At 39.8% G+C, this 21,691-nt stretch overlaps 1 protein-coding gene across 1 annotated transcript in view; it reads left to right on the top strand.

Annotated features, from left to right (window-relative positions):
* Positions 1–16,418, top strand: part of PIEZO2 (piezo type mechanosensitive ion channel component 2) — a 298,924-nt gene extending 282,506 nt beyond the window's left edge. The window contains exons 46-54 of the mRNA XM_027676733.1: positions 1,614–1,772; positions 3,098–3,245; positions 5,701–5,889; positions 6,340–6,432; positions 7,547–7,719; positions 9,476–9,592; positions 11,517–11,596; positions 12,976–13,159; positions 14,064–16,418. Coding sequence (XP_027532534.1) covers positions 1,614–1,772; positions 3,098–3,245; positions 5,701–5,889; positions 6,340–6,432; positions 7,547–7,719; positions 9,476–9,592; positions 11,517–11,596; positions 12,976–13,159; positions 14,064–14,316 — 1,396 coding nt within the window. The 3' untranslated portion in view covers positions 14,317–16,418. The remainder of the gene's footprint in view (positions 1–1,613; positions 1,773–3,097; positions 3,246–5,700; positions 5,890–6,339; positions 6,433–7,546; positions 7,720–9,475; positions 9,593–11,516; positions 11,597–12,975; positions 13,160–14,063) is intronic.
* The last annotated feature ends 5,273 nt before the right edge of the window (positions 16,419–21,691 follow it).

Below are 21,691 nucleotides of genomic sequence, written 5' to 3'. Positions count from 1 at the left end.
AACTGTGGATTTAAATCTCCTTAGACTGAGAAATGTCTAAAATTCTTGTCCCTTCTGAAGAGCAAATTTCTCCTCCCCTGCTCCTGACATTTGGTTCTGAAGGTGGTGTGGAGGTGGTTACCTGCTGCATGAAATTTTGTGTCACATACCTGGTCAGGTTCACCCCCAAATCTAACATTTCTTATTGCATGGCTCAAGGCACTTATCACCTCAGTCTGCAGTGCAGAGCTCTTAAGGTTCCCTCCCTAGTGCTTGGCTAACTCCTCTCTTGATACTTTAAATTGCCTTGAAGTATATACCTCACTCCATTGACTGTACAGAGAAATTGAGTGCATCACCTGGGCACATTACACTTAGTTAACAGTCAAGTCATTTTACTGGGGAAAAAAAAAAGGTGCACAGTGTAAAGAAAAACTGAAAGGTCTCACTTGATCTCAAAAACAAATGTTTTGGTTTTGCTCAGTGCAGTAGTAATTGTGCCCAAATTTGAAAAAAAAAAGAATGCATTTTTCAAATGCATCTCTTTTCTACTGCACATTGAGAAATGTTATGAAGTAAAATAATTTTGACTTTTTCTGTGCTTTTGTGAAATCTATATCAAGTTGTTAATCTCAAATCTGCATCTGAAACCTCTTGTATTCCTTCTAAGTCAGACTAAGTCTTAGAAACCGCTGCAAATTTCTTAACAAAAATAGTTTTGCTGGATTAATGGAAAATATTGGATTATGGCTGGCTGACAAATCCTGTCCATCAAGAGGCATCTCCTGCAGTTCCACCATGCTATTGAACAGCAGCCAAAAGTGGCACATATTCACCAAGATAGTCGAGGGGATGGAGGAATTGACGTGTGAGGAGATGTTGAGGGAACAGGGTTAGTTCAGTCTGGAGAAGAGAAAGTGAAGAGCTGTCTTCAGCTACCTATTAAGAGGGCACTGAGAAGAAGCTAAGTTTTCTTCAGAAAGGTCAAGAGGGCACAAGTTGGAAAAGGGAAATTTCAGTTAAATATAATGAAAAACTCTTGAATGTAGTTAGACAATGGAACAGGTTCCTCAGACAGGCTATGGGATCTCCATCTTCAGAGATATTCAAAACTCAACTCAACTCAAAAAATGGTCCCTGAACCATTTGTCAGAATAAGACTTAGTCAGGGGAGGGTGAAAAACATTTTCAGAGGTCAATCCGTCTTAAATTCCTGTATGAGGTGCTCTCATGAACACAAATAGCCATTAAAACTGCCTCTGTTCAGCCACTACCCAAGGGCTCACAGAGTGATGTGCCATCATGGGGGCCAAGGGAAGACTAGTCTGCGTTGGGTGTAAAGGGACCTCTAGCATCCAGAGGGAGAGGACACTGCCCCAGGCTCTCACTCTTTGGGAACCCTATTCCCAGTCTCTGCCCTGTTACTCTGAGGTGGCAATGGATGCTGTTTATAGGCTTTCTCATTCAGCATCTTTCAAAGACTATTTTAATCCTGCCATGGGGTCAGAAACCACGGGCTTTTCACAGGATCTCAGGAAAGGGAAACTGCCAGAAGCACAAAGCATTTCAAGCTAATTTGGTCATACACAGATACAAAGCTTATCATTTTCTTTTATCCATCTTTTCCTTTACAGGAAATTTAGCCAGAACACAGTTGCCCAGCTCTGGTATTTTGTGAAATGTGTTTATTTTGGCTTATCAGCATATCAGATACGCTGCGGATATCCAACTCGTGTTCTTGGTAACTTCCTCACAAAAAGTTATAACTATGTCAACCTGTTCTTATTTCAAGGGTAAGTGTAGACTTACTGCCCTTATTTCTTTTGTGTAATAAGGACTTGTTATAATGAGTTGGTGGGGTTATTCACAGACTGCTGGAAATAAGACAGTAAATTTTGCACAGCATACTCTGTATATACCATATGTCCCCTGTAGTCCACAAAAAAAAAACCAAACAAACTATTCCAGGAATGCAAACTTCAGAAAAATTGATCTCCCACTCTCAACCCAGAAGCCTGGCACACCAGTAACCCATTCAGGCCCCCATGGAAGAGACATTTCTAATACTTCTAAGAAATCACCTCTGTGAACAGAGATAGGGGCTACACATTATGCTAGAAAACAGGTAATGTTATTAGTTCTGCAGTCCTTAAAACTGGTAAGGTGTCAAATCCCAAAGAGATCTTTGGAGCAGGTCTACAGGCTCTAGCTCAGCAGGTGAAAGAAATTGAGTGAAAGACAATACACCTGAGAAATAAGAACTATGCATCAAAAAATGTTTCTTTCAGAAGTGCTGCACATTTGAAACTCTTCAGAAGTTAGGAGTGTTAGTGCAAGTAACAGGCATTGCGTCACCTTGGAGTGAAAGGTGTTCTTACAGAGCCATACTTCACGCTCCACTTAGACTGTTTCAATGATCTTGTGATTAAGCTAGTTCAAAGCATATATGTATTCCACAGAAAAACTGGAATAATTTCAGCATTTTCACAATATTTGCAGTATGGGCTTAGTGCATTCCAGTAGGAAAAGTTACAGAAGAAAGCTTTCCTCACATGAAATGCGCTTTGTGACCTGGCTGATCAGAAAAGTGTGGGACTAGTGAAGGGAATGATGCACTCTGAACAGCTGTTATATGCATATTGATTTCCTGTTAGCTTACATTCTTTTGCTGCTTAAGATCTAAAAAGCCCAGTTCCATACACAACTGAGGACTGCCCACCTACTGCAAAGGTGCCATGCACCACTTGGTGTAAGGAGGTATAAAACAAATTCCCACCATCCTGCGGAAAACATGGTCTCCACTCCCAGGTCAGAGGAATTTAGGGATACAGGAAAGCCTTTTACTATTCCATCAATGGCTTGATCACAATTACTGGGCATAATGATGCAAAAGCATATTTATGGCCTGACAAGGAGATCTAGAAGAACATGAGCAACAGCAGAAGATCTGCACTAGCCATGCAATTTCAGGATATGATTGTATTTATATTTACAAAATCTCCCAGTAAGCTCTTTTAATATTGTCTTAATTCTCCCTCTCATCATATATACACATGCTGTGCTTGTTCAGTGTGATCCCTCTGTTTCTGATGAGTTATTTGCTGTGATCTCCCTTCAGGTTCCGCCTAGTTCCATTTTTGACTGAGCTGAGAGCAGTAATGGACTGGGTTTGGACTGATACCACTCTCAGTCTTTCCAGCTGGATCTGTGTTGAAGATATCTATGCTCATATATTCATCCTGAAGTGTTGGCGAGAGTCAGAAAAAGTAAGGAAGCCCCATATAAGTGATCCAGGCCTCCTGTCCCCCCTGCAGAAATTTAGAGAAATAATCACGAATCCCTAAATAATTGGGAAATCCACCATAAAACCATTTTGTTAGAAGATATACCTGGTGCTTATGTTCAGAAATATTCAGACTCTTCGATGGTTTATGGTAGCTGGCAGTCAATTGGAGTGAAATTTCAAATGGCTTCTCTTTTGTGCCTAGCTTATTTTTCCACCATTATTGTGAATTCCACAAGCATGTGCCTTCTGGCTTAATTGCATGCCTGGGTTTCAGGGCTGGTATTCACACAGTCTCACACACAACTAGATAAGTAACCAGCAGTAGCAGGGAAACTGTAGCTGAAGAGAAAGGTCAGTAGAAGGAAGAGTTCGTGCCCATGTCCGTGCAGGTCCCAGGGACATCAGGTTCATGTAACTGTAGAGGGAACTCAGCTGTCTCCTCTGTCTCAGGAGAGTCCCTGCACATCCAGAACTGAACTGTAGGCCAGATAAACCCACCATTTGTCTGACTGAAATTTCAGTCTCTTTAAATCATTTAAGCTTCAGTTCAAATTAAACTAGTAAATTCTGGATTCCTTATAACCGCTATAAAGATTGCAACCATATGCTTGCTTATTTTGCCAGTTTGAAATAGAAATTAAGCATTATTTTAAGAGTGACCAAACCAGTCAGAAATTCTACATCTGCATTGAAATGGATTTATTTTTAAGTGTTACTGACGTATTTCTACTTTTATTATAATCCTGTCTCTTAATGGCAATTACTTTCCAAGTATGTCACTTAGATTAACTCAGAGCTAAAGAGCACACAAATCTTGTATATAGGCTTTTTCTCTGTGACTCCCACTACTGCCATGAATGGAAGAAGTTCCGAAGAACTTCAGTGGTCAGAGAAATAATAATCCAGTTCTACTTCGACTGTCCATCTCACTGTGCTTTTTTATACCACAACAGGATCATGTGCATTATATGTAGCAGAGAGCTGACATGGGAAAATTTCCATGTCTAAGCTAGAATGTGTGTGCTAATGCCATGTAGCAAAATATCTAGCCGTGACTTTACGTGTTGTTCAAGGTACTTTAGTTCTCTCTGTCTCTCACACATTGAGTGGTATGCCTAAGTACTTTAACTGTTAGAGTCTCTCTGAGATGTCCTGAAATGTCATTAAAAGTGCCTGAACTAATCTCTTACAGACAAATAATATACCCCTGCTGATCCTGATACGATATTTTAATGAAAAGAGTATTCTGTAGCATAGGACAAATTACTTGATACACTGCTTTGAAAAGTAACTAATTTGTTTTAAATATAGCATTGTATTACGAATTTAATGTTCTCATAGGGCTTTATGGATTCATGTTGTAAAGCAAGAACAATTTCCTGAAAGCCGTATTCCTGGCGTGTGTTTGAGGTACAGTGCAATAAAATGCATCTTTATTTTACACGTGCAGTATGCAGTGCAGGAAAGACAGACTCCTAAACACTACAGAGTTAAATCCTTTAAGAGAATACACCAAAATAATTTACAGTGATGGTAAGGCATTTTACAGGATGGTGAAGCTACTAAGGTATTCAGTCATGAGGCAAATAACAGAGGGAGGTCATTATGGGCAAGGCAGAACAGACATACCATGTGATCTGCTTTGAAAGAAGAAGAAAAGCAAAGTCACTTTTGGTCTCAAAAACTAAGAAAGGGAAGGATGTTACATCAGCAGTATCAATATTCTAGGGACAACAACAAAACTGTAAACATTATTTAAATGCAGTTGGTGTCAGATTCACTAGAAACAGATTGGATAAAGCCTGTGAACAACTCTTGGAAATACTGTAAGTGAAGTATGAAATGAATGTGGAGGTAGTGCAATATCAGACATTCCTACTGATTGTGTATGTCAGTTGCTGGCAAACAATTTTCCTGCTCCCCCAACTTTGATATACGGTTTGCAGCATTTCAAGATCTATGAGAGGAACTGCCTTACGGAGCTTTGAGATAAAACTTTTTGGAAGGACATATACAAGAAAGTGAGTCAATCATAACAGCAGTTTTTGGAACAAAATGTTGTATCACTGTTGCTGCTATTATTTTATATTTTATTCCTGTGAGTTCATGTTTGCACTCATTCAGACAAAAATATTCAAATTATCCTAGCAATTCCTTCCTTCTTTATTGTTGTGAAGAATCAAAATCCCAGTATTTTTCACACTGAACACACACCTGATATGGGTTAATTTGTCACTTTTCTCTGTTGTCACCAGAAATTAAGTGTCTGTGCAGGCTTGACTAACAAAAAATCTCAGAATAACTGGCCTGGCAATGGGTAGCAAATTACTACAAAAGATGGGATGCCCTAATATCGTTATATATTTACTCATCAAATCATATGAAGTGTACCTCTGATAGAAGAGACATTACCATATTGCTGTTTGCTTTTGCAGAGATATCCCCAACCAAGAGGCCAGAAGAAAAAGAAAGTTGTGAAGTATGGAATGGGTGGCATGATTATCGTCTTGCTGATTTGTATTGTCTGGTTCCCACTGCTCTTCATGTCTTTAATCAAATCTGTTGCAGGCATCACCAACAAGCCTCTAGATGTATCAATCACAATAACTCTAGGAGGTTATCAGGTAAAAAAGAAGACACACTAAAAGTTAACTCTGGTTTTTGCACTGTATTTCCTGTACTATTTTTCTTCCCTTCATTGAATTGAACTCTCCTGCCTTATGCAAGGTATCAGGCAAACTTCCACAAATTATCCCTTTTGGGTTTAAAAACATGTTAGTTTATCACTGATGTAAAATACTATCTTCACTTTCGAGCTAAAACCATAATCTACTAGCAGTGGAATCCAAATAAATTATCCTACATCAGATACACTCAGATAACTGCCTACAGGTCCACTTGGTAAATACAAGATAATTGGAGGTAGCTTGCATCTCAGTGGAATGAGATTATAATCTTCTTCTGTTGATTTGAATGCCATAATTGTCTTGGGCTGTAATGCACAAGATGCTATACTGTGTATGTAGCAGCCGATGGAAGTAAATGTGACAAGTGTGTGTTCTTTTGTTTCCCAGCCTATTTTCACAATGAGTGCTCAACAGAGTCAGCTCGAGGATTTCAATCAGACTCGTTTCAATATGCTTCTGGCAGGCTATAGGGGTAACACTGTAAGTGAAATGTAAAATACCTCATTACTTAAAAATGTGTACATGTTTCCATGGAGGCCTTTTGTGAGTTTTGTTTGTGTAGTTATAAGTGGTAAGCAGTGCTTCATGAACTGGAAGATATTTTCACAAAGAGTAGAATGAGTAAAGGTTCACACAAATCATTTGTCAGGACATAGCTGGGTTATGGTCAGGCAAGCTACCATTAATATAGACATCTTTCCACGAAATCCTGGAAGACAGAAACCTTAGTTGTCCTGTTCTCTGCATAAAAACCTCCCCCTTCTAAATGACACAAACCTTTAGGAGACATGATCCTGTTTGTGTACTGCCAAAACAAATGTGCTGTGGGGACATAACAGTGTTGGCCCTTTTAAGCCCCATAGTCCTTCCTATAGCACACACATCTTTCACCTCCTGATGAGGAGAGGTGGTGCTGTCAAAAGAAAGTGTGCATGGCCTAGAAATATTTTGACATTAAAATGTCAAAACAACCATTTAAGCAAACTCTCAGTATTTCATGAAGCAATATGCATAAATTCTTCACAAGTTTCTACAAGAAAAAGACTAGTAATTAGTAGAAACTGTTGCATTACTAACATAACTGTCATTTGATCAGATATAGCTTTAAAAGAAGTGCTTGCTACTACCCCATTCAAGAATTAATAGGTTTTGATCTTAGATCCTACCAAATAGCCCATGTATGACTGCATTAATATTGTAACCTTGATCCATTTCAAAGTTACAAGTTTCAAGTTGCTTTATCCTTTGCAGACATCTTTCTATGCAGAAAGATACTCAACAGAAGACAGAGTAAAATTTTAACTCAAGTTTAAATACTCTACAGAGTTTACTTCCTGAACTTTCAGGCTCACTGTGGCCTTCATGGCCATCAAACAGCAAGGCCATTTTTGTTTTGCCTTCATAGCTTGGGTATACTTTGTTAATCCCCCTTCCCATCTAGACCCCCAGTTGGTACCTGAGAAAAACAATCAGTGCACACCCCTGCACTTACAGTTAATCAAACATTTACAGTTCTGTCTGACTGGGAAACATGCTTCTATGTCTTGTGGATATCACTGCACTGAAATTTTATTTTCCTCTTCTGCACCTACAGGCTGCCTTGCAGTTTCTAGAGGGCTATGGAAAAGAAGATATAACTTTAGCAGATCTAGAGGGAAATTCAAATTCTTTATGGACCATCAGCCCTCCCAGTAGACAGAAAATGATACAAGGACTGCGGGATTTTTCATCTGAGTTCACTGTAGTTCTTTCGTGGACCATTCAGAGGTAATTAAAAAGGCTGTTATGAAGTGGATGGATCATTTGCCAAGCACTTCCTCAGTAGAACAGTTCCATGCTGCATTTTTGGTTTAGTTTTTCAGCAAATTCTATCGTACTGCAGAGCAAAAAACTAAAAGTGGGAGGGAGACAGAGAGAAGTCACTTTTGTTACTCAGGGAAACATTTGTTGCCTGCAGTTCTCAAAAATAGAGAAGTGGAGCCACTTCCAAGTAGATTCTTTAAAATAGCAGGATCGAGTTTTCAATGGGACTTGAGGGGAAGGAAAAGTAAGAAAATTTTAGCCAGTTTTACATGGAGATGTTCAAATAAACTTCCCTAACAACAGTCTTGTTATCATTTATGGAAATTGAATACTTAGACCTAGTTAAGGCATAAAACCTATGAGGAAATAGAAACAGAACTGCTTGGTCCTCTTATTAAGGGAGACTGGAATTGACAAACTATTTTTATATGCAAATAACATAATGGCACAGATCCCTTTTGTTGAGACCTTTGCCTGTTTACTTGTGATTCCTTTGGCCTCAGTGAACTATACTTTACAATGAAGTTTTTGAAATAGCCTAAAAAATGAAGTCATTGCACACAGGCTAGACCACACCCAGTCACCAAGGTCATTTGTTCACTACTGTCTGCCAGCTGGGGTTCCTGTAGACTGCTGGATTAAACTGAAGTCATCACTTTGTGGAAATTAAGTTCCTTTGCAGCCCTGGTATCTACGTGTTTTGTTGGAAGTAGAAGCTGGATTGTTGTAACAAAAGACTATGCACAAGGAGCAGGTCAGCTGAATCACTGTGGGAGCTCTGAACTTGCTGGGTCAGTCTTTCCACAGTCAAAAATAGTAATGAATCTGCACCCTTAATTTAACTTTATTTGACCCTTCTTATTTTCCTGGAAGCATTGAGTATTAGCTAGTGAATTACTCCACTCCATCATTTCTGAGCCTTATATTAATTTTTAATACTGCTACTCAGTTTGCCCATATGCTTTCATAACTACAAGCATTCATACACTAGTTGAAACAGACCTTTTTCACCCTCAGATTATATCTTGTGGATTACATTGTGACCATGAATAACTGGAAGTGTTAAAGACTTACCACAGTAACCTTCTACTCAAATGCTGTCTTTCATCTAGGCAAGGAGACCACAAGCAGCTGTAAGATAAGCCTGTTGTGTCACACATTGTTTGCCTTTGCACAGCATCTGCTGGGAATGTTTCCGTGCAGTCCTCCTAGCCCCCAGCCTTACCCAGCTGCTGCACTTGGACCACAGGGCATGGCATAAGGCATTGTGCGAAAGCTGATCCTGCACCAGTCATGTTCTGCAGCTGGTGTGAAGCCTGAGGGGGAGGCATGGAGGTCCTATCAGTCTAGACAAATTTCTGCAGGGCTGAGGTTGGTGTTTTGGGAAACTGTAGCTGACTGCAACATCCTTAGCTGTCCTGACACTGAACGGTCCCATTGCCTAAAGTGAGAGCAAAATTACACTAATGTATCACTATTGTCCTGTATACAAAGGCATAGTCAGTTAGAAAAACAAACCTTTAAAGCTGCTACATATCCTCTGTGAAAAAAACCACACCATCTCAGGTACAGGTCGCATGATGCTTGCTTTATCAAAGACTAGGTTAGCCAGGGTCAGTGCTGACTAGTTAGACAACTAGCTCTTGCATTCAGCAAAAAAGTGCTTAGGTTATGCTCGCGTTGTAGGCTGACAGTGTGTCTTCCCTTTTACTTACAACAGAAATCTCACCCTTGGTGCCAAAGCTGAAATAGCGTCAGATAAACTTACCTTTAAACTACAAAACAAAACCAGAAGCGATATTGCTACAATGATGTCTGGAGAGCAACTGGAAAAGGTGTAAGTTATTTTCTTTGCCTATTTATATGCAAACTTTCCCTTTTGAAGCCTGATTTCCTAAGAAGGTCAAGCTTGTGCAACTGTTTCATTTGTCTGCCCCCTCTAATAACAGAGGCCAACAGCACTGAAGTCAAATAATAGCAGTATTAAAGGTAAAAGCTTGTTTTCTATTATAAATGTAGGCTGAGAAGACCACAAACACTGGATCATCACCAACAAGCATGGTGAAGCTATTAGCAACTTTTCTTTGATTTACTGGATAAACACAAGTTCATTACAGTATATTTATAGTTCAACTTGCCTTTGCGTTACTTCCGTTCAACTTGATATGAGGATGTTGTATTGAGGATTTTTTTGTTCTAAATAACCATCCAGACTGTATTTCACATTGTTATTTTTGAATAGGATGAAATTGGCAAGGAAGTGTTAAATCACTGCGGTCAAAGGGTAACATCTGCAGTCATTTCTGACATTAGATCTTTTCCTGTAATGGAAATTCACAAGGCATGCTCCTAATATGAATATTAAACACTATTCTATGGTTATAGCCTTATAGCATTAACAGCAGTGGTGCCTCCTTCCAGATTGGAAAAGAGTCTGGCTCTTCCTCTTCTGCCTGCTCACTGGGGATTACTTTACAGCAGTAGTCTCTAAGTACTGCTAAGCCAGCACATCATCCCTGAAGGCCACCTAATCTGATTTGTGGCTACCAGAGTTGAAAAGTTTAAAATGAGGCCAACTGGGATTGTGAAAAATCTGAGAGGTTCTTATCTGTTAGTAGGTAGAAATTAGATTTGGCTTTTCTATGCACAGCTCTTTTTCTGCACCCCCCCACACTTGTACATCCAAATAGACTGCTGTTGCACATCTGATCATTGCATTTAAAAATATTTTATGCCTTTTTTACTTTTCTGCTGTATGAGGATGCAGGAATATTTCCTAAGGTGATGTACAGCCATGGAGGATAGATTTTTCTCATTTGTGGGAAGAGGTAATTTGTTTGTAATTTTCCCTTTGTAGGAGGCAAACAGTGACATAGAAGATATACCTGCATTTGCCTGTCTTGCAGATATATTGCCTTAATGTTGTTGATTTAAGCTTTTCCTGATCATAAAGGAAAAATAGTTGTTGCAGCTATTAGCCATTTAACTACTTCAGCATGGAGCTTTCTGTTACTGCCCCTACAGGGACAGCTTAGCTGCTGTGCTCTTACCTTTTTTTTGGACCTGCTGCAGGCAAGTGTCACAGGACTTCCCTGAGAGCTCTGCATCCCTAGAATTTTTCAGTCATTTGAGGAAAAAGTTAGGACAGAATCTCTGCTTTTAATGAAATGTCTCTCCCTTTAGATGCTGGTAATTTATTCTGACTTAAGATGATTTGATTTTGAGCCCAGCGGAAGAACTTTTACAAACATCTTTCTTTTTAAGTTTGAAATCCTCCTAAAAACTGTGAAAAATTTCCTGATTAAAGATTCTGGCAAAAATTCTCACTCTTTTCAGGTGTTACTATCGAAACATTTTGCAATTCCGAAGTAATAACTGTTCTCACCAAATATTTTTCTAGCTACGTATTTTTCTAGCTTGTTTACTACTGCCTTTCTTTATGACATTATAGCTGACCATAAAAGCATCTTTGTTAAAAAGGGAAACAAAATATAAAGCCTACATTCTTTGCAAAGATGCATGCCTCAGGTGTGTGGAATTCATAGTGTATGAATGGTGACATTATGGATGGAGCTCCCTGCTGAAATTCTGACAAAACATAGCCCATATATCCAGCTAACTTTCAGATGTGGCATCTGAACACTATAAAGTCATAGCTTGAGCCAAGAATTACTGGGAACTGTGTATAGCCCTGTTAGGTATTTCTAAATTATTTTAGACGTATAAAAATATGAAATATTTGCTTTCTCATTTTTTTTCAGAACATTAGAGGAAGTGTATCCATACTACATCAAGGCTCCTAGTGATTCTCTGGCAAAACCCATAAAGCAGCTATTGAAAGGTATGTGTCCAGACCATGAAAAACAGAATATGGTTGAAAGAAGTGCAACACAGCACTCACACTTGTACATTCACTGAGATGTTACGAGGTGCCTCAGTCTGAAATGCACTTACAATGGTTTCTACTTGGTGCCCGCAAGATTGAGGCAAGAAAAGGTAATACAATATAAGACAGAAAATACATTTGGATGTACAGGTATACAATAGATTTGTATTTAACAGTAAGGACTCTGAGGATGAAGTCCATCTCCTTTCCTTCAATTCTGCTTTAGGAACTGTTTTCCTTTGTTTTCTGAGTAAGTGATCAGAAGTTTCATTTCTCTGCATCTCCCTAATACCTTACTATGAACAGTCAGTAGCATCGCAATTGCATGTCTGCAAATGTAGCTCCTCAACTTAAATAATGACACTGCATAATTTGGGGGTTTTTAAGCTGTTCCTTTCTTATTGGTGCAAAGAACCCAGTTTAGATAAATCATTGAATTTCAGAGTCAGAATGCATACAGGTACTCACAGACAAACAGAATACATGAATACATGGGCACATAACACATGTGAAAAACCTGTTGTGTTAGAAGCGTAGGAACAAGTCTTTATTGAAGAGCAATTTGCTCAACAAAGGTTAAATTTGGCTCTTGAGCATATTAGTAGCACTAGTACTAGTAGTAGTAGTATGTAGTACATTACTATCAAGGTTCAGTGATTAGATTAATTGGGAAAAACTATTTTTGAGACTGAACCTCAAGTATCAATCTATGAGTAGCAATAAGTTACAAGGGCTTATGAGTCATTAGTCAGGTCCTTAATTTGACATTCTTCAGAAGGGCTTTAATGTATACACTACTAATGTACATTCAGGATGATCAGAGTTTGTCTCCTGTCTGTGTGATCAGTATGCATAAAACAGGATAGTATGTTTTTCTTGATATAAGGGAATAACATCTTCTCTATCGAGACATAAATCATTTACAGTTGTAGTTTCACTTCGACATCTAGAAGCTGACCGCTATCCCTCCAGGATAAATGTCTTTCTTTAGGCCTGAAATGCACACATGATGAGTGTTACTGACATTTTGGACTGAAAATACCAAAATGATTTGACAGTTGTACAGAAGAAAATGTAGGTGATATGAAATATTTTATTTATTTAATGCAGATTCAGATGAGATTTGCAGAAGGAAAAACACAGAAGTCTAGGTTTTATAAATTTTATACTTTTGTACGGAAATAATGTAAAATGGAGTTTAGGAGAATTATAAAAAACTTTTGCTTTTACATTGCTGTCATTTTCTTATGCAGATGTTTGAAGTATCTCTCTCAAAGTAGTTTGATTTCTACAATTCTTTGTGTATATATTTTAACACTTCTTTTTTTCAATAGACTGCAAATGGAAAAATATCACAGTTTCCCTGGTCAAAAAAAACGAGTCTGGTGAGGGAGTTCGTGAGTGGTGGGTTTTGAATCAGCTTGGAAAAACATTCAAAACATCTGGAGATAGTCTTGAGCTTATCATATTCAGTGATAAAGTCAGTCCTCCAAGCCTTGGATTTTTGGCTGGTTACGGGTAAGAAGGAATCTTTACATAAAATTAAATAAAGTACATGAGATAGAATTAGAGGTGACTTTATTTGCTGATTTGGGGAGGTTAATTCTTTGTTGTTGTTGTGTTTGAACGTTACAACATTTTGAAAAGGGGTTTTGTGAGATTTTCAAATTAATGTCTACTAATATTATCTATAGTAGGGTTAATATTCGTAAGGAATAGTATCACCCCTGGTAACTGCTCTCCAGTGGGAATAAAAACAGAAGCACCCTTCACACCAATTTCCTATTGAAGTAAAAAAATTCAAAATATGTCAGCTTAGCTGCAGGTCAGGTTCTGCCCAAATTCTCTCCAGTTTTGGCGACTTTCCCAATTTTGTAGCCAGGACCCTGGGTGTGAAACAGTTATGAAATACATCTCCACAGAGAGAGGAAGGAAGGAGACTGTGCATTCCCAGGAGATACATCCTTCTGATAAAATTTTGGAGAAATCCCCATAGGAGGATTAGAAGGGGAGACAGGTAAATGTTAGTTTGTCACTGGTTACATATGTAATATGTAATTTTAATAAAGAATATTAGATATGAAACCTGACAGATTATTTGCCTTTAGCAGCCAGCTGTTGTCAGATTTCCCAAGTTGCGGAAGTCGTGACTTCCAAGCTGTAGCAGACAGGACATGCGACCATCAGCAACTGGGGTTAAACTGTTTAAGTCAGCAGCCCCAGCTGTTTATGTTTCCATATTTCTGTGATGTTTGAAAGACCTTACTTTCCTTCATCCTGCAGCACAGCAAAAGCACAATCCTAATTAGAAGTTAATGTTTACCCAGCTCACAGACTACACTTAGACATGTAGATGAGCTTCCTCACACTTGGCTGACCCTTTTTCAAGGCATGATTTGAACTCTTCCTTTCTTTCTTTCAGCATTATGGGACTATACGCCTCAGTTGTCCTGGTGATAGGAAAGTTTGTCCGTGAATTTTTCAGTGGGATCTCTCACTCCATCATGTTTGAGGAGCTACCCAATGTAGACCGAATCTTGAAGTTGTGTACTGACATTTTCTTAGTGCGAGAGACTGGAGAACTGGAACTAGAAGAAGACCTGTATGCCAAACTAATATTCCTGTATCGCTCACCAGAGACCATGATCAAGTGGACTAGGGAAAAAACTAATTGATCTCTTTGGTGTCACACTGCGAATCAAGTTGATTTAATCTGAATTTTAAAGGAAAAAGAAAAAAAAGCACAATATTCTCTTAAAAGCTAAGCCTTTTATAGTTGGGTAGCAATGATTTTTCACTGAAGGAATCCTGGAAGCTACGGCCTTAGGAATCCATGCTGCCTTTTGAATTAAGGATCAACAGTGAGGAAGGTTGAATGATTTGTTGGTTTTAATGTGCCACTCCTCTACAACCTGGGGACTGCTTTGTAATTTAATCAACAAAAAGTTTGCATCTTTGTCTGGCTAATTTAATTTTCCAGATGACCATTACAACTTAAAAAGAAATTAAGGGAGTGAATCCACAGATGACTCCAGTGTACCTTCTTAACCCTTTCTGGAGCCATACAGTTTGGATTGTGCAATATGCTGTTGTACATCACTGACTTTCAAGCTACAGTAATGGGACACTGACTAGCCTTCAGGACACCCAAGACCCAGGGCTGCAGTGGGATCTGAAGACATTCTAGCCATACCCATTTGTAGAAAAGCAGAGGTTTTGATGTACAAAGGACACTGTGGACAAGCCTCTGTTAGCAAAAAGAAAACAAGTAACAATCTGTTTAAATGCCTTATTTTATTTGTACAGTCACAGGAGACATTTCCACCAAACATCAATGACTTTTCTCAGGAAAAAAAAGCAACTGAAAACTTGACACTTTGTCAAGACTAACTAATGGCTAGAATAATTATGGTGAATTATTGGGGTGTTCTGCTGGGCCATTCTCTTCAAAGTTACTGCTTTCCATTAGATGAGAAAAGAAAGTGAATTCAATGACCTAATGAGCAACTTCATTTCTTATAACCCTTTAAAGACTGAATAATGTGTGCTTCTCTCTGCTTCTCATGACATGCTTTTTCCCATTTCGATGATTTAAGGCAACTGTTGTTTTGCTGTTAGCTGATATTCTTCTTCCAGTGTTTCAGGTATATGGAAATGTTTACATATTCCAAGTCACATTTTTACATCCGAGACGGGGTTTTTTTTTAGGTTCCCAAATATAGACATATGAGCTTGAAAAATGGCCTTTTTCGTAAATTGCTCTTCTTAGTGACACAAATGGCTCATTAGAGAACATTGCAGCATGAAAATTTACAATTGCAGTGTAGGTTTCATTCCATGTTAAAAAAATATTGAGAAAAAAAATCACTGAGTGAGTAGGGTATGTTAAAAAGGTATACTGTGTAGTTTTGATTCAGTAATGACTTAAAATAAAGCACATGTTGCAAAGTCATTTCAGAAGTATTTTTTCCTCTACCTTTTTACATGAAATGGGAAGAGTTTGACATTCTTCTAACTCTGTGACAAATAAATCTCTTTCTTGTAGTTAGCTGCTATTTATTATATGAATGATTAGTTAATCACCAGAAAGAAACTAAAATTAACATATTTTGCTGGCACATTGTACTGCAGAACTTCATAAAACAGCACAACTAAATGAAGTTGAAACATACTCTGCTGAGTGCTTCCATGACAAATGCTGTCTCATCCATTCTATACTGTGAAAAGTAACATTTTGAGCACCTTGAAGTGCACAAAATAAAAATCGCTTCATGATATTGTAACAATAAAATAATTTGGTGACTGGAACTCACTGGAAGACAACCAGATTTCCTCCAAAGTGTAATGGAAAGGTGCTGCTCATACAGCCAGGCAGCATTTCCCCCTGGAGAGTTTTGCTCCATTTCTTCTATAGGTCCTGTGAATGAAAATCAAAATATACAGGGCAGCCCTGACATGGCCTCCAGGGATGTTAAAATGTCCTTTATGCTTAGATAGATCCTCACCTGGGTGTTCAGTGATTTTAAGGAAAGCAACACTGGAAGGAGAAGTGTGAAGGGTGTAATGTGTTTCTAAAGGTACCAGACAGCAGAACCACACTGGCCACAGTTGGTCCTGGCTCCCTTCCTGGTTCCTTCTCTTTAACAGGCACTTCCTTTCTGGTGAGGAAAAATATGTCTTTGGAATGAGCTGTAGTTATTTGGGCTTTGCAGAAATGTGCTGCTCTTTCTTTCATGGATTGATCAACCTTTGAAAATAAAAGGATTCTTCTGTTGGGTTTTTTTATTTATTTTTTTTAAAAAGGAACTCATAGTCAAATCGCTGACATGGACTGGGTAGCTACCTACAACAGGTGAGAAGTGTACTGCTGATGACTATCCTCTGACTAGCTATCCAGATAAAGTTGAACTGGCAGCCCACACTCTAGGTGGTCAATATTGGGGCCAGTACCATCTAACATGTTTATTAACAACCTGGAGGACATAACAGAGTGCACTTTCAGCAAGTTTGTTTCGCCAAACCTAGGTCTGGGGAGGTTTGTGATAACATGTCAGCTGCCCTCCTGGGACATGAGGTGGGAAGTTGCTACAGAGAGGGAGAAATTATCTGCCAGGTACTTCATCAACTAAGATAAATGCAACAAAGTCCTGCCTCTCAGACAAACTAACTCCTTGCAGCAATTCAGACTAGGTAGGTGGGTTGGGGACAGCTTTACAATAAAAAGAGGCAGTATCAGGGGCGGGAATTGCAGAGAATTGCATGTGTATGAGCAGTGTACTCTTGAGGCAAAGAAAACCAACAGGATAGTGGGCTCTATTTACGAGAGCACAGCTGAAAGTCAAGGGAAATTGTAAGTCCTCTCTATTCAGCACTTGTGAGACCGCATCTGGAGAACTGCATGAAGGTTTGGGGTCTCCAGTGCAAGAAAGATACTGACATACTGGACTGAGCCTGGTAGGCAGCTGGAGGGCACAACATGTGAGGAGGGGCTGCAAGATCTGGGTTTGTTCAGCCTTAAAAAGGAGGAGTCCAAGGGGAGAGCTTATTGGTGATGTATAGAAAAGGCGAAGCCAAGCTCTGCAAAGCTGCATGATAGATTTAAGAGGCAACAGACATAAGCTGCAACAAGGGAGAAGAAAAATTGTTTTTATCATGAGAGCAGTCAAACACTGGAGCAAGTTCCTAGAGAAGCTGTGGGATCTTCAGCCTTGGAGGTTTTCAAAACTTGACTGAGCAACTTGTTGTAAGTGGCCATGCTTTGCATGGGAGGTTTGACCTGAAGCCTCCTGAGGTCCCTTACAACCTGAATTATGCCATGGTTTTAGGATTCTGCCAGAGATACTGTAGCTTACTAAAGACAGTATATTGGCTGCTGTGACAATCACCTCCAAAGTGTAAGAATAAAGTCATCAGGTACTACAGATCCAATGTCACAAATTAAACCTACTTTAGTATGCCCCCGTGTCCCATTTTTCAGAGCTAAGCACTGCCAGGGAAAATTCCTGTTTTCCCTCTTCCACCCTTGTAATCAAGAAATTATGGCTCACAAGATGATAATATAAGCCCTTACCTGTATATATGAACTGAATTGGATGGATGGGATTAAATGGCCATTTAGAAGCTTACCAGGTCAGACTTAAATGAAATAGGTCCTTGTGGTTATTTTCCCAGATTTTAGGATTGCTTCCTATTTTGTTCAATAGAGGAGCAGCTCTTCAATGGAATAAGCCTACATATGAAAAGACAGCCTTAAAATCAAATCAGTTTTGTTATATAAGCATCAGTGGGTTTACTTTCCTTATAGGAACTGATATTTTAGTGTTTACATAGAAGTTGCAGTTTAAAAGCTGCATTCATCCAGGCAGGTTCAGAGTGGATGTTAGGAAGCATTTCTTTACTGAGAGGGTAGTCAAACACTAGAACAGGCTTCTGAGGGACGTCCAAATCTGTCAGTGTTTAAGAGGCATTTGGACAGTGCCCTTAACAGCACGCTTTAACTTCTCATCAGCCCTGAGGTGGTCGGGCAGTCGAACTGTGATTGCTGTAGTTACCACCTCTTAATAGGACTGTGATTAATATGGCACATATTTACCAGAGAGTACAGTTCCTCTATTTAGCTGGCAGGAATGCTGCTTTCTAGGTGCTGGCAGAAGACACGCTTCTTCAGGAAACAGTGGCATGACCTTTCTTCAAGGTCCATGGAGGAAGGAGGCCAAGTCTGATGAGGTCTAATTCTGGCAACCTTACAATTGTGAATCTTTCACAAATTTCATGAATACTCCAATAAGTGTTTGAATAGTCCAGTAAGTGTTTGAAGCATCTCCTGAGCACTCAGGCATCACTTTTGTGCAAGAGCTTCACATTCTATGAGAGCCAGGAGGCTGTGAAGAGATTTTAGCTGATTCCTTCATGCTCTCTCCAAAATACTTGAGCTCCCGGGGGAGCTGCTGCTGCCTAGAAAGCACACAGAGGCTCGTTTCAGTAAACGTCAATGAGGTGCTGCATCAGGACAACAGCAACCACCCAACCTCATTGCTTCTGCACAGAACTCTTCTGCACAGAAGCCTGCTCTCTTACATGAAATAAGGTGCCAGAGGTGTGATTGTCCCTGGGATCTGTTTCTGGAGGGTACTTGCAGCTTCCATCACCTTTGCTGTACACCACACACTTGTGGCTGCTATCTTTATGCCCCATTATGGTATATTAATATAATATAAAAAGACACGACCCAGCAGCTAGCTGGCAAGTAGCCATATCTGTTTATTTAAATGAAAAGTGCCTCCTTATAAACTCTCTGGAGGACCACCTGACCAATGACAGCAGAGCACACACTGCTCATGTGCCCATTATGCTGTCCAGGGACTTCAACTCCCAGAATGCTTCCCTCCGCATTCTCGGGACATATCCCTACACCCCATTTTTGTTTCTCCTACACGGCAGCCCATATCAGAAGATAGAAAATCCATAATTCTCTCTCAACTGTTACCACACCTGTGTGTCCCCAATTACCATCCGCTCTTGAAACTAAATACATAAATGCTAATTACTCTACCTGAGGATGGAGCCCTCAGCCGTGCCTGCCTCAGTTTCATTCCTGCATAGGAAAAGGACACACAACCAAGTGGCCAGAGGAGAAGCACGAGAGCCAGAGCTGAATGTTTCCTCACCTTCCCACAAACTCACCTTAAACTGAAGCAGCTACTCTTTTTTTAACTTAATGTTCTGGTGCAGTAAAAGGTGAGGTGATACTTTGCCTCTGTGAAAGGCAGCACTCATTGGCCAGAGAGGTAAAAGATCAGCACCATATTGATAGAAAACGTGTTCTCATACTGCCCTTCTCCTAGCAAACCCAGGTGGTTCCTGCAGCATCAAGCATTAAATGGAAGATGATCCATTTTTCTGTAGCCTCAGGTTTGGAAAGCCTGACTTACAGCACCGAGCTTTCACTTTTCCACTACATTGTGAAAATTGTGTTTTGGCTACAAAATCTCTTACAGCAACCATGTGGTAGTGGTGAACATCACCCTGGATTTCCCTCAGTGATCCTTGTGGTTAATACAGGCCACTTATTCTTGTCTAGCCAACGCTGCACTAACAGACAAGGCAGAGCAGGGACACCCATGTGAAGCCTGTAGGCGTTTTACCACCTGATTGTAAGGTGACAGGGAGCTGACTGCAAAATCAATAAAAATTTTCTCTTATTTCAAACAGACTGTATTTTCAGAGGTGAGGAAAACAGTGTGGCCAAGGAATTGAAGTCATAATGTATTGAAGTTTCAGTCATTTCCCATTCCCATCAATTATCTGGTAATATTGCTTAAAGATGCACCACTCAAATCAAAGTGCTCACATTTCAGCAGCCTGTGAATACTGAGGATTCAGGATGGGCTTCCCAGGTCCCATGGCAGGGAGCCTCCACCGGCGGCCACAGCCACAAATGAATTTGGACTTTGGCTCCAAGAGGTGTCTCAATAGCAGCTTGTACTCACATTAAAAACTAAGAAGTTCACCAAATAGTTAGATTGAGGGTGTGAGCCTTGGTAAAAACCCATGTCTCCCTCGGGACTTGCCCTGGTATCAACCTGACTCTGCCCTGGTGCCAGGGAGTGAGGCAGAGACCAGGTTGGGGCAGGAGCAGCTCCCAGCCACAGTATTGCCTGTGTTCACGTGCCTCTGCACTGTAACATGTCAGCATTAGAGTTACATGATCAGTGCCTGCAAAGAGAAGAAACAGGAGTTTCAATGAATTATCTTACTTTGATTTCTGCTGAAAAATAAGAAAAAAACCCCTTCACTTATCAAAGGGTTTTTCTTACAGAATTTTCCATTGAATTTCACGGTAGGAGCAATGGCTAGGCAGGCTTCTCCAAGCAAAAGCAAGACTGTACTCCCAAGACATGTTTTAAATTGTACTCCCAAGACATGTTTTAAATTGACATGTACCTGAAATGCAGCATTTATGTTGGCCACTACTTTTGCTTTAGCCATTCTAAGGGACAAAACAAAACCTTTCATCTCTTTACTGTTTTGCTTTACTACAGGATAGCAGAATCACCCCCAGACTGTAGGGAACAAAGTAACCTGCTGGTTTTCTCTCCCAGCCTATGAATGCATTAACTCTCTTTTTCTGCCCATCTAGAGTCCAGACATAACTTCATAAAGTGGGAGGAGAAGCAGATTTCAGCTGCTGTATATTTTCCTTGGCTCTATTTAGAAACCTGCGTGTGCTTACGCACGCAGTGGTGTGAGTTTGTAAGTCAGTGCAAGGACAGCTCCTCTGACAACTCATCCAGTGCTCTAACACCAGGCATCCCAGAAATCCCACTCGCATGCGGGACAAGGCAAATGGTTTGGGTCCCACTGTTTGTGTAATCGAAGCTCTCGCAGTTTTCCCTGATTTGCTAAATTGGTTAATCCCCAGGCAATTAATATAAAGATATGACTAAATAGATAAAACTGCTGCTGGTCTGTGTGGCATCATGCAATATTTAAAAAACATTTCTACTCTGGGTGCATATGGGCTATTTTAGATCAGGTTTTGTTGCTTCTTTGAGAGGAAGGAAACCAGAGGAAATCTAATGCTTTATTAAAAGCTTGGGGAAAGCAAAAGAAAAGCAACCTGTGAGCATGCAACAGGAAAGGCAAATTCCCTGTTTAGTGGTCAAGGGAGCCGGAGTTACAAGCACAGTACAGACCTGCCCCACTATGCTGATGGGCTACAGGTTTTTTAGGGCACATTAAGTGTTAAGGTAAATGCGTAGAACAGCACAAAAAGAGATGGAGGAGAAATACATATTCAGAATCATTCAGTGAGACTACTATGATTGAAGGAACTCCTTCAATACCATGTTTCAAGTTGATAAAATTCATGGTATGAGAAATCATTCATAACATAGCTTCAAGATTTGTGTGAGGGATGTGTTGCACAAGTAGAAAGCCATGCAAGTGGCCACCAACCACTTCTTGTTGCCTCTCCTGGCCTGACAAGCACCTCCCAAGGCCAGTTGTACTGACTGATATTTAGAACTGTTACTAAAGCAGAAATATAGT

The sequence above is a fragment of the Neopelma chrysocephalum genome, unplaced genomic scaffold, assembly GCF_003984885.1.
Source record: "Neopelma chrysocephalum unplaced genomic scaffold, ASM398488v2 Primary Assembly neopelma1_22, whole genome shotgun sequence".
NCBI lineage: Eukaryota > Metazoa > Chordata > Aves > Passeriformes > Pipridae > Neopelma > Neopelma chrysocephalum.
The sequence above is the reverse complement of the archived record's forward strand: the minus strand, read 5'-3'. Positions and strand labels throughout refer to the sequence as shown.